The 13,669-nt window shown below is 37.8% G+C and overlaps 1 protein-coding gene across 1 annotated transcript; it reads left to right on the top strand.

Moving 5' to 3' along the window:
• Positions 1-5,901: 5,901 nt before the first annotated feature.
• Positions 5,902-13,651, top strand: LOC135623254 (putative BPI/LBP family protein At1g04970). Its single transcript, XM_065126006.1, has 6 exons — positions 5,902-6,367; positions 6,924-7,063; positions 9,199-9,550; positions 10,826-11,074; positions 12,499-12,624; positions 13,306-13,651. Exons 1-6 carry the CDS (start codon positions 5,942-5,944, stop codon positions 13,495-13,497), a joined length of 1,485 nt encoding a protein of 494 aa, XP_064982078.1. The 5' UTR covers positions 5,902-5,941; the 3' UTR covers positions 13,498-13,651.
• The last annotated feature ends 18 nt before the right edge of the window (positions 13,652-13,669 follow it).

The following is a 13,669-nucleotide window of genomic DNA, read 5'->3' as shown; positions in this document are numbered from 1 at the left end:
TGTGGATCCCGATTGAGGTGTTCTCTTTAACCCGTTCTCTCTTTTGTTGGTCCTAAGGGACAATGGGAGGCTTCGGGGAGGCTGACCTTTGCGGACGTATGCACGAGGGTGCCGCACGACTTAGGCAAAACCAGCTAAGTCCGTGTCAAGATGGTATTGTCACTATGAGTCAAGTAACAAGCAGTTTGTTGAATGAGGAGTTGAGAAGAAAGAGTTCAACAACATCTCAGAATGATTCACAGGCACTTATCTCAGAGAATAGAGGAAGGTCAAAGTCTAGAAGCAGTTCACGTATGGGTAGAAGCAAGTCAAGATCAAGAAAAGATATTGTTTGCTATAACTGTGGTGAGAAAGGACATTACAAGAACCAATGTAAGCAACCTAAGAAGAACAAGAAAAAGGGAAAAGAAGTAGAGTCTACAGAGTCAAAGGATAATACTACAGCTATAGTGCAAGGTGGTGATTATTTGATTTTGTCTCTTTCTGATGATATTTTTTCTTGTGTGTGTCAGGATCTTGAGTGGGTGATTGACACAGGTGCTTCTTATCATGCTACACCACGGAGGGAGTTTTTTGCTACATATAGGTCTGAAAACTTTGGTGTTGTCAAGATGGGCAACTATGGCACAGCAGACATCATTGGCATGGGTGATATCCATTTAAAGACCAACCTTAGCTGCAAGTTGATGCTTAAGGATGTGAGGCATGTGATTTACTTGAGGCTGAATTTAATTTCAGTTGGAAGACTAGATGATAAAGACTATGAAAGTAGATTTCACAAAGGGCAATGGAAGCTCAGTAAGGGTTCTCTTGTTATAGCTAGTGGAAAGAAATGTCATACTTTGTACAGGTTGCAGGCTAAAGCTTATGGTGAGCAGTTAAATGCTACAGAGAAAGACTTCAGTATGGAGTTGTGGCATAGGCGATTGTGACACATGAGCGAGAAGGGGCTGCAAGCTCTTTCCAAGAGAGAGGTATTGCCAGATCTCAGAGGTATACATCTGAACCCTTGTATTGATTGTTTGGCTGGTAAACAACATAGAGTTTCATTTGCTAGTGTTGCTTTATTTAGAAAAATGCATGCCTTAGACCGTATTTATAAAGATGTATGTGGTTCTTTGAGGACAAAAACTCTTGGTGGATCTGTTGATGTTCTTGGTATAAGTGGTGCACTTTATTTTGTCACTTTTATAGATGATTTTTCCAGGAAAGTTTGGGCCTATGCTTTGAAGACCAAAGATCGGGTTATTAATGTCTTCAAAGAGTTTCATGTTAGGGTTGAAAGGGAGACAGAAAGGAAATTGAAATGCATAAGATCAGATAATGGTGGTGAGTATACAGGATTGTTTAATGACTATTGCAAGTCACATGGGATCCAACATGAGATGACAGTTCCTGGTACACCTCAGCATACATAATGCAATTGCAGAGAGGATGAACCGCACCATCATGAAAAAAATTAGATGTATACTTTCACAGGCCAAGCTACCCAAAAGGTTTTGGGATGAGGCTTTGAGGACTGCAGTTGATGTGATCAACTTATCACCATGTACAGCCCAAGATAGTGATGGTGCAGAGCATGTATGGTCAGAGAAAGATGTTTCCTATAGGCATTTGAGAGTATTTGGTTGTTGCGCATTTGCACATATTCCAAACAATGAGAGGTCCAAGCTGGATGGTAAGTCTAAAGAATGTATTTTTCTTGGTTACTCACATGATCATTTTGGTTACAGGCTTTGGGATCCAGAAAAGCAGAAGGTATTCAGAAGCAGAGATATAGTCTTCTTTGAGGATCAAACCTTTGAAGATTTAAAGAAGAAGACACAGGCCAAGACTTCTGCAGAAGGATTAGCAGATTGTGACTAAGTTATTCCTCCAGTATATCATGGTGATGGGGGAGATGTACAGGAAGATAGTGTAGAGCCTGATGTTGATCTACCTGCAGGACATGTTGAGCAAGAAGAAGTAGGAGAGCAAGTTCCAATAGAACCTTAGTTGAGAAGATCTTCTAGACAACGTCAACCTTCCAGAAGATACTCTACAGATGAGTATGTGATGCTTACTGATTCAGGTGAACCAGAGAGTTACTAGGAAGCAGTTGAAAGTGAGCAGAAAGAGAAGTGGTTAGTTGCTATGTAGGAAGAGATGGATGCTCTTCAAAAGAACCACACTTATAATTTAGTGTTGCTACTAAATGGAATGAAGGCCTTGAAGAACAAGTGGGTTTTTAGGTTGAAGACTCAAGAATATTGTTCTCAACCAAAGTACAAAGCTAGATTGGTTGTGAAAGGCTTTGGTCAAAAGAAAGGTATTGACTTTGAAGAGATTTTCTCTCCTGTTGTTAAAATGCCTTCTATTCGTGTTGCTCTTGGTATTGCTGCTAGCCAGGACTTGGAGGTTGAGCAGTTAGATGTGAAGACAGCTTTCCTTCATGGTGATTTGGAGGAGAAAATTTATATGGAGCAACCAGAAGGCTTCAAAGTCAAAGGTAAAGATAATTTTGTCTGCAAGTTGAAGAAGAGCTTGTATGGGCTAAAGCAAGCTCCAAGACAGTGGTACATAAAGTTTGATTCATTTATGATAGAAAATAGATACAAAAGAACGGCTTCAAATCATTGTGTGTACATCAAATGGTTTGGTGAGGATTTTATTATTCTCTTACTTTATGTTGATGACATGCTTATTCTTGGGAAAGATATGTCTAAAATTGACAAGTTGAAGAAGGAACCGAGTGAGTCTTTTGCAATGAAGGACATGGGGCCAGCAAAGCAAATAATAGACATGCAGATTTTCCGTCATAGGAAAAACAAGAAGATTTGGTTGTCACAGGAGAAATACATCGAGAAGGTATTGGAAAGATTCAGTATGAGCAACGCAAAACCAGTTGGTTCTCCTCTTGCAGGTCACTTCAAGTTGTGCTCAAAACAAAGTCCGTCAAGTGATGAGGAGAAGGAGAAAATGCAAAAGGTTCCTTATGCTTCAGCAGTTGGAAGTTTAATGTATGTAATGGTATGTACGAGGCCGAACATCACATATGCAATGGGTGTTACTAGTAGATTTCTTGCAAATCCAAGCAAAGAGCACTGGGCAGCAATGAAGTGGATTTTTAGATATCTCATAGGGAGCTCTAAGGTTTGTTTAAGCTTTGGAGGTGGACCACATGTGTTGACAGGTTACACAGATGCAGATATAGCAAGAGATATAGATACGAGAAAGTCTACTTTAGGTTATGTACTTACTTTTGCAGGGGGAGTTGTGTCATGGCAATCTAGGTTGCAAAGGTGTATTGCTCTCTCTACCACAGAAGCAGAATATATTGCTGCTACAGAGGTATGCAAAGAAATGTTATAGATGAAAGAATTCTTACAAGAATTGGGGCTGAAACAGGAAAATTATGTGGTGCATTGTGACAGCTAGAGTGTCATCCATTTGTGTAAGAACCCAATGTTTCATTCCAAATCAAAGCATATAGATGTCAGATACCACTGGATTCGAAATGTATTTGAAGAGAAGCAGTTGCAGCTTCAGAAAATTCATACAGATGACAACGGAGCAAACATGTTGACGAAGACCTTACCAAAAGAAAGACAGGAGATATGCCGACAGCTGGTCGGCATGGCTTCACATTGAGGAGTCATGGGACAGCCTCCCTTATGGGCTGAAGGGGGAGGTTGTTGGACTGATAGCCCATATTCAGCCCATGTGGGCTAGGGCAGCCCACAGCCCACACCCCCTCTTAACCTAACCCTAGTTAAGATTAGGGGGGTGTGGTGGCTACGTTTTAGAAGCAAAAAAGGAAGAGAAAGAAAGGGAAGAAGACAAGGAAAACGCAGAAAGATTGTTCTCAATCATCTAATAGTGTTTTCATCTCAGGTTAGATCAAATCTACAATAGACTCTTGCTGTGATTACTTGGGGAGGTTTTAGATATTGTGGGCAGTGACGTAATCCTTGTATCCCAGTTATTCTCTTATGGTTATTGCTAGTGTTTAGGGCAAGAGATTGAGATTTGTATATTCATTATTCTCATAGTGGATTATCTCTAGTTTGCCCCGTGGTTTTTACCCTTCACATTGAAGGGGTTTTCCACGTATATTTTGGTGTTATGTTTGATTGTGTTTCTATTTAATTCCGTTGCGTATTATGGTCTTCTAGTATTTGTTCATATACAAAGGTTATTCCTCTTTATATCCCCATCAACTCATTAGAGTATGGTTCAATCTGAAGAATATTCATTATCAACTTTTAACAATTAACTTGAGTGATTCTTATATTATACAAATATTCGAGTTTTGGATAGGTCAAATTAATTTTTGTTCTCGAGATAAATCATTAATACTATGAATAAACAAGACTCATTATGTATCTTTATTAGAGTACGATACATTTCATCTCTCTCTTACTATCGTACTTGAACGATAATCTATCTCATAACTAAAACAAGGTAATTAATTACTGATATAGGCCCAATTAATGTAGTTATGTAACATGAACCTTGATAATATAGGCATAGAAAATAAGTCATCAAAACTCAAGGCTTAACCGACACATTTGAAGGCATTGAGAAACCGAGAAAGAGAGGGAGAGAGAGAGGTAGATTCTTCAACCAAGAACATGAGGACAATGTTGATCACACGGAGGCCGGCCTGCAAGTGAGAGGGGAGGACTGGGAACATTCTCGGCCTAGGGTTTCTTGGGCCCCATGATAATCGAGTTTGGATTCGATCAATGTTGTCGGGATTAGATTTTCAAATCTTTAGTTTAATTTTCGAGATTCGAAACCCATGCATGAGAAGGAAAAATTAGAGGTAAAAGTATTTACCCTTCCCTAAGGATCGGATCATTAGTCATTACTATGTCATATTAATGTACAACCTATTAGAAATAAAAATATATTAGTCGCCGTGCATGGGAAGCATAAAGAATTTGAAGTAGAGCCTGACAAGATAATAGAGAAAGAGAGGAGGAGAGGACTTGTGCCTCTCTCGTTACTGTCAAGAACAAAACTCTCGTCATCTTCTTGGCAAAACCCTTTCTCCCTTTTCTTATTCTTCTCTCAAATCCTTTTTCTTTAACACCATCGTTAAACTTGTGTTCCATATCTCAACTACGTGTGCAAGGACGCTAGTTTTGTGTTCCATATCTCAGAACGAACTATGCGGCTTGGAGAGCTAGCTGTGGCTTATCACGGATACAATCCTAATAAGTACCTGTTAATTCAGTTACCTGCTTTAATTCTATCAAACTTACCTAGGACGATACGCTTATCGGATCGGGTGTGAATCTTGAATCCGCATCAAACCCAGGTTATAATGCGGTTGCACGCATCTGAAGGCAGTGAATCAACCGTATGCGGTTGATTCGGTGACCCACGAAACATACGTTTTGACTCGACGGACGGATTGTTGTTGGGAGGTTTTATGATAAAATGACGTATTAATCCTTCCAAAATATATTCTTACCGTAGCGTTCCCATTTTACCCAACAGCTGATCACGATACATGGAAGGGGCCAAAAGTACCGAACACCTAATAAATGCATCGCAACCGGTCTTAAATCCCTCACTCTTGTGGGCCTCTGATAGTGCAATATGACAGGGTATGAGAGCGGGTACGAATGCACGCGGGTCGGGAGATGTTTTCTTGCTCCCAATAATAGAGAAAGGAGACGAGGAGCAACAACCAGACACCGGCAAACTCAATCTAGCAAGCAATTCCTCGCATCGATCGGTTTCCTGTAATAGCTCAGACGCCATTCAGGCATTCTACTCGTTTGACTGTCGCGGGTCCATATCTCAGACTGACGGTTCGATGAGAGAGAATTCCTGGACCCTGGATGGATTGTCCCACCATATTTCTTATACTTATCTTTTTAAAACCTTCCGAAAAAGAAATAAAAATGGGCCTCTTTTCCTCCCCCTCATTTGGTGGTCTTCGTCCCGGATGGCGTCGCCCCTTCTCTTCCGCCTGCTCCTCTCCCTCCTCTTCCTCTCGGTCTCATTAGGTTCTTCGAGCACTTTACGACTCCAATCCGATGACGCCTACATCTCCGCTGTCGTCTCCGAGAAAGGCCTCGCGTTTGCCAAGGACCTGCTCGTCGAGCGGGCGGTTGAGACTCTCACCTCGCTCCGCATCCGCGACATCGAGAAGTCCGTGGGGATCCCGATCGTGGGCGTGGTCCGTATGGTCGCCTCCAACATTACCCTGGAGGCCATCCATGTCTCCTCGTCGACGGTCCAGCCTGGGGAGTCCGGGATCGTCATCGTCGCCTCCGGCACCACGGCTAACTTGAGCATGGATTGGTTTTATTCCTACACAACTTGGTTTGTCCCTTTCGAAATCTCCGATAAAGGGGGCGCGTTCATTCAGGTATTACCCCACTGATTGCTCTTTGGTGTCGTTATGGTGTCTAAGAATTGGACTTTGATGCATTGTAGCTGTTTATTCTTTTGTATACTTTAACATGAATTGATTGTTTGGTTGCCTACTTGACATTGCGTAAAATGTACTACTGTGTAGTTTGTAGAAGATAGTCAAGAGAAGTCAAATTGATGTGGATGTACATATCTAACTACGACAAAATCGATTCCTCATTTTTTTTGTCAAGTGTGCTGCAGTAAACTTCTGATTGATTCTTTGAAAACTTTCAGTTGGTCAGCATAATCTCGTCTTCAAATTTGCTCGCAGTAATATCTCATTAACTAGTAACATTCAGTGTTTTTTCTACTGTCATCAGTATTTCTAAAGTTTTAGTATGTCATTTTTTTTTTCTTTCACAAGTATATTACTTCTTTTTTGATATCCGAGCTGATGTCTGGTTTTGTTGATTGTCTTCCTTTGTTCTGACAACTAGGACTTTTCTTTTATGATTTGCAAGCTGGCACATTCTAGATTCACCACTCTTTTTTCTGCTTTTTGAAGCAAGGTTGAAGGCATGGAAGTTGGATTAACCATGACCATGGAGAATAAAAATGGGACACTGGAACTGTCTGTTACACAATGTGGTTGTTACATGAAAAATTTTGTCATAACCTTGAATGGAGGAGCTTCTTGGTTCTACCAAGGGTATGTGAGATACATCGATGGACATACATGGATTGAAACCAATTATGTTACATGATCTGTTTTGTGTTTGATCAGTCAATATATTTTTCTTGTTTGGTAATCTTTTTTTAATACCGATATTTTTTTTTCCAAATAAATGGTGTTTTGTTACTGATATATTTTTCTTTCCGAACACAGTATAAACCTGGTTACTACAAGTTTACATTGAACCTAGGTAATAAATCCAAGACCATTTGATGAAGCTGGCTAATTTTATAGAACATTGACCTGATTCTACAATAATAAAGGGTGGACATCTTGTAATTATTGTTCTAAACATGGACAATTAAATAAAATGCAATGTTGGTGTATTTTGACAAACTTCATTAGAGTTTATAAACTGATAGTTTCAAATGATTGGATATGTTCTTACGTCCTTTGTTGTACCTTTACACAGATATAATTTCCAAAGTAACTCTAAGATGTTTGCTATAGTGTTTGTTGGTGATATCATTTTCATCTTAATCATCTAGTCTCACATGGAGGGAGATATAACAAGATAATTAATTGGTTGAAGTCAAACTTGATTAATTGAAGGTAGCCATGGCTTCAGCAGGAATTGCATGTTCTTCCACTGTTCTTGAATTTATAATCATGGATCTGAAGTATGAACTATCACATTTGTAAATCAAGTGTCTTGTACATACTACTTTCTTCATATTCCTACTTATGAGATGCAAGTGTCTATTCATTTGTAGAGAGTCTGAGAGAATGAAGGACTTTATTCTACTTAGAGTGATTTCAAGATAATGAGCTTCTGATAAAGAAAAAAATCAGTTGTGTTGATACTGAGAATCAATGACATTTTATCTTACGAAACAAATTCCAACATACTCATGAATTTTAAATCACTCAATCAAAATGTAGCATAAAGTAGTGAATAACAGGCTAAAAATTATACAAATTAGAGTTAATACTATGATTACACAATAGGCCTCAGGTTTCTTGGGCAAAAACTTGTTATCTGTTCGAATGAATACTCCTTGGTCATGCCAAAATAAGAGAAGTCATTGTGGAATGTAGGGCATTTCTTCAAAGGGATCCAATGTGGAATCATGAAAATGATGACACTTCTTCTAAACTTTGAGTGCTACAAAGGCTTTGGTACTCTAAACGAGTTAGCAGGCACATTTTAATTTTTAACTTTCAGTGTAGTTTGCTATTCAAAATCATGCTTGGATGGAATTCAGGTGTTTAGCCCAGTTTCAATGGGACCAATTTAAGGACTATGAGGTTACGAAATCATGTGTCTGATTGGATTTAAGGTTTTGAACATTATTTTTCACTTGAGTTTTTGATAGAAATTGGAAAACATTTGGAGGTGCGGTGCTAGATATTGTATGGAAATTGATGTACATAACAGGATGGTCAATTGATGAATTCAGCAAACAAAGGGTTTTTTATATTTTTGGTACTAGTATGAGTGATATCATGGAGAGCGAGGATTAGAAGGAAAAAGGAGAGAGGGAGAGAAATAGCCAGAGGAAGTAAAGAGATCACCTGAAGTTACACTTGTTCCTAGCAGTCACATATAGGTTTCTAATCAGACATCAATCATGCTTTGTACTATGAGATGTGAAAAGAGTAAAACTCATAATTTTATCAATCTCTTCAAGATCTACATAAGGAGATTTAGCTCATAAATTTAATTTCAAAGGGGTCCATCCCAACAGAACTTTGCAAAAATAGTCAAATTTGTGGCATGCAAAATTATACTGAAAGAGAAACTTTGATCATTCAAAGCATGAGTTTGATTACATAATAGTTGTTTTAACTAATTCTTTACCGAAGTTAACTCTCATCAACAACAAGTAGATGTTGGGCGCAAAATGCTTCTTTGAGTGGCCACTGAACAGAGTATGAAAAAAATGTCCTGAAGTATTTGCAGCTTAATGAATAGATAACGTTTGACTCTATTCAGAAGTAAAGTTGATATAAACTCATCTAAAATTGAACTTGAGTCAATCTTGTATCATGCTCTTTCATCAGATCAGTTGACACCTATTGTGTCTGCTTTGTAATTTTATATGCTCTTTTCTTCCATGTCAGGCAGCCTTTTTGACTAAATATCTTCCTGCTCCATTCATACTTTCCAGGTTTCTAAATGCTTTTGCAGATCAGATCAGATCTGCTGTAGAGGATGCAATTGTGAAGAAGATAAATGAAGGGGCACTAAAGCTTGATTCATTGCTGAAAACTGTTCCAAACAAAATTGATGTGGACAAAGTTTCTGCTCTAAATGTCACATTTGTGAATGACCCGACTTTCACAAATTTTTCTGTTGAGTTTGATATTAATGGCTTATTCATTTCACTGGACAAAACTTCTGCCCGTGGTTACTTTCAGAAGACATCACAACTTTCACATTCTTGTGATGGGACACAAAAGATGCTTTGGATGTCATTGGATGAATCTGTATTTAACTCAGCATCTGACGTCTATTTCCAGGTAACCTTCTCTTACATCACTGATTAACCTTGCCTGTAGGTAGAGACACTTGAGGAAATTTTTGGGCCATGCTTATTTAATAAGAAAGACATTTGATTGTTATGTGAAGTTCCATAATACTTCTTTTTTGGTTTCAGACCATATCAAACACACAAATATTAGAATTGTCACAAAGAAGCATGTGGTTGTGTGCCATGTATCTATGGTTTTCTTGTCCATGATAAAAAGGCACATATTAGGTATAATAAGAATGTGTACTCATTTTGTACTCTACACTTGCAATTTGTTGGTTTTTTTGGTAGTTGACAATGCTAGAGAAAAGTGCTTCATGTCCTGGCTTAAAGAGAAAAAATATCTATAAATTATTTGGAAGAAATGGTTAATTTTCTACAGCCTTTGTTCTATGCTGGTGAATCTATGAGCTTGTAGCAGCATTTACTAGCTTTCACACTGTATCATTTTTGGTAGTGGTTCAGAATTGACTGTTATTCCCAAACAGAAAGTCCTTATATTTTTATCAACAAAACCAGGTTCCAAAGGGTTCCTTGTTTGACTTCTACACAATCTAATGGCTAACAATTTTCTTCATTCCAGACATTTGCGGAGTTTTTGCTCTCATGTATTATCTTGTGGACGGTTGGACTGTTCTAATAATAAGTTTGAACCAAGGTATGCAATTTCGAATAATACCGTCTGGTACGGGTGGTACATACCGGTCCGTCAGCTGATCGGTACAAGGACCGTCCGTTATCGGACGGAACGGAATATATATATATATATATATATATATATATATATATATATACTGAGCAGTATACCGAACGGTATATCACTCGGTATACAGTAACGTACCGTACGGAGTGAGCGTCGAAACTCCGGTACGATACGATATTTCAATCCTTGGTTTGAACAATTATAATTGTGCTGGGAACTTAATTTTTAATTAAACTACAATACAGTGGCATGGATAAACCTGATTGTTCAGGGTTACAAGCATAGAAACAATCTTTCCACTTGTAAGGATAAGATTGCATCCATTGACCGTTCTGCGTTTATGGGAGTTTCATGGATTGGACCTTCCTTTTTTAACTAAATGGCACATTATACAAATCAAAACTTGGTTTTGTTATAATCATCCATGTGGCTTTAGTGCTGTAAATAAAATAATTTTAGCAAAAATAAAATAGCTTTTCTTTCTGAAAAAGCTGATGTTTGTATTCTTCCATGTTGATTGCTTCCACTGTTGTGCTAATACTTTTCTCTTATTTGGTTTAGGCAGGAGTGATGCATTGGGTTGTGGAAAAAATACCTGATCAGTCTTTTCTGAACACTGCTAGGTGGAAGTATCTTATTCCCCAATTGTACAAAAAGTACCCTAATGATGACATGCTGTTGAATATGTCATTAACTTCTCCACCGGGCATATGGATTACACCACAAAAAATAGGGGCGACTATTTCTTTAGACATGACCATTGATGTCTTGGATGGCAGTAAGACAATTCCTGTTGCTTGCATATCAGTGGTAATTGATCGTTAAGCAAATTTTATAGATGATGTCGGTTCTGCTAATTATAATCTAATGCATGGTATACATTAATGCTTCTGTATGTATATATGCTAGAGCTATACACTGGTCTTAGTGCTTTTAGACAATAGGTGACTTCAATACGTCTATATATATTCTTCTTTACTTCATACAGAGAGGCATATAATTTGTTCACAAATTGTTATCCTATTTTTGTTGAAATGGGTAAGAGCTAGGTCAAGTTGAACAAGGTAATTGATAATACAGTTTCATGACCTAATCTAACCAACATGACTTGATCATGTTATATTTGAAATTTTGCTATGCCCATTATCTATTGAACTCTCTTTTTATATTTTCGTATGTAGTGCTATCTAAAACAGATTGTTGTTGAAGGGTCATAGTTTTTCATACATTTTTCTACTCCTTTATGATTGTCTTGGAATGGTGGCTTTATATTGTATTCTATATAGACATTTTTCGGTTCATCTTTAAGGAGTTTCACATGTACCAGTCCAGTTATATGAGCAGTGGGGGATCTAACCTCAAATGGTGAAAGGATTTTGAACTTGAGCAACCTTGATACTATCACCAAGTTTAGAGCTAATGCAAGTATAAAGAAAGAAAATTTTGACTTGGATTGCCTTTGTTGATATTTGAAAACTTATAAAAATAATTTATAAAATGGTATCATTTTTATAGTGCCAGAGGGGATTGCATTTCTGAAGAAGCACAGAATTATTATTGCAACAGCTCGGCTAGGCAAAGATTCGATGAACTCAAGTAGTTAAATGCATCTTGGGATATTCTTGTGAACCATATTATTTCTTTGGTTCAAAAACTACACCACTACTTATATGCATCACAAGGTTTGTGTTTAGTTGTTGATTCTGTTATGAACCTTTTCATTTTAGATGGTTCGTGGACAAAATGGAGAGTTTTGAGCATTTATGTCAACTTGTCATCCCCTCTGAAGAAAGTAATAGTATGGATAACAAATCTGTTTCTATGAAGCTTGATCCTGACTGACAGTCCATTGTCAATTTGAATAGCTTTCTATAAGTTTATATTGCTTTTTGCTGATCACAATGTGTATTAGGATAACACTTTTAAGTTTTAACTACAACTAAAACATTACTGCATATAATCCAGCTTGTCGAGCTGCAGGCGTTGTTAGGAATGTTTTTTGCGTCTACACGAAACACATACACATATGCACTACTGCTGATGCTTTTGCGATGCCTCAGGTTTTAATATTTAATATGAATGTTTGCGCTGGTAGCCAGGGTTCTTCCTTGGATCCTACGAGTGCAATTAAGTTAAATCTTTTTATTGATGATTGCAGGTTTTTAATATTGATGTTCTTTCATAGCATTGCAAAATTGATTGCTTCCATGTACTTGTCGCTTGTCTTGTTGCAGCTAGTTAGCGTTTCAGGAGTTGTCGAGATATCAGGGAATAATCTAGCTGGTCAAGTTGAATTAGATGACTTCACCCTTACTCTGAAGTGGAGTGATGTAGGCAACTTTCATATGTATCTTATCCAGGTATGGTTGATCTACTTATTACTCTTCTTCTGTAGCTCAGAAGTTTCTTTCTGGATTTTTGTTAGAAATATGTTTTCATATGAATTTCTGACTGGCTATTGTCATTTGCGATCTTGAGACAAAGAGAGTCTCATTTTGGTTAAAACCATGCTAAGCATGGTCCTCAAGATTTTTACTTTTCAAGAGATGAATGATACCACATGTATTGCATCAGTACTATGCATCATATTGACAGTATGAGATAAAACTGAATTAATCTGTCGAGCACCACTAAATATTCATTTGCTCATGTCGAATTCGCCAAAACCACAATGTTCTACGTAAATGGAACTTGAGGAGTCCTCCTATGGTCTTAAAACATTTCATGGGGCATCAAAATCCAAAAAAATGGGATAATTATTTCACCAGAAGGTTCATCGTGCATACTCTGGTTCTTATTACTTGGAGTTAATTTCACAGTTTACACAAACCGGTGGAGCATTCCTGGTTAAGATATGAAGGTTTGAAATTTGGGGGAGAGTTATCTGATGTTTATTGTTACTTTTGTTAGTTTTTAACGTAATGTGGAAATTTGCATTGCTTCCACTTCGTCTGTTTTTCACGTTCAACTTTATGCTAATTGTTTGTCATAAGCGATTGGTATTAAGGAAAGACACTTAGTAGATTTTAATGTCGATGCAGGGAGTAATGCGAGTTTTCCTGAACACAGTCTTCGTGCCATATGTGAACACGCATCTCCGGAATGGGTTTCCTCTGCCGATTGTCCACGGTTTCACCCTGCAACATGCAGATATCCTTACTGCCAACTCCATGATGATTGTATGCTCTGATGTAGCATTCAACAAAACGACTGGTGTGATCTCTTCCTTGTAATTTTCAATCACACTCAAAGCGACCATACAGATTGAAGTGAATCCTTTGTCTATGTTCAGTACAAATGTGTGCAGATTGAAGTAGAATCCTTTCTCTATGTTCAGTACTAATGTGTGATTGTGAAAGCATTATATACCTTCAGCTTTTTCTTTTATTTTGTACAGTATTCTAT

Source organism: Musa acuminata, chromosome BXJ2-9 (genome assembly GCF_036884655.1).
Source record: "Musa acuminata AAA Group cultivar baxijiao chromosome BXJ2-9, Cavendish_Baxijiao_AAA, whole genome shotgun sequence".
Lineage (NCBI taxonomy): Eukaryota > Viridiplantae > Streptophyta > Magnoliopsida > Zingiberales > Musaceae > Musa > Musa acuminata.
Note: the sequence above shows the minus strand (reverse complement) of the source record. Positions and strands in the feature narration are given on the sequence as shown.

Coding starts and splice junctions, on each gene's coding strand:
- LOC135623254 (XM_065126006.1), top strand. CDS start 5,942: ATGGCGTCGCCCCTTCTCTTCCGCCTGCTCCTCTCCCTCCTCTTCCTC. Junction 7,064..9,198: donor GCTTCTTGGTTCTACCAAGG/GTATGTGAGATA, acceptor CATACTTTCCAG/GTTTCTAAATGCTTTTGCAG. Junction 11,075..12,498: donor CTGTTGCTTGCATATCAGTG/GTAATTGATCGT, acceptor GTCTTGTTGCAG/CTAGTTAGCGTTTCAGGAGT.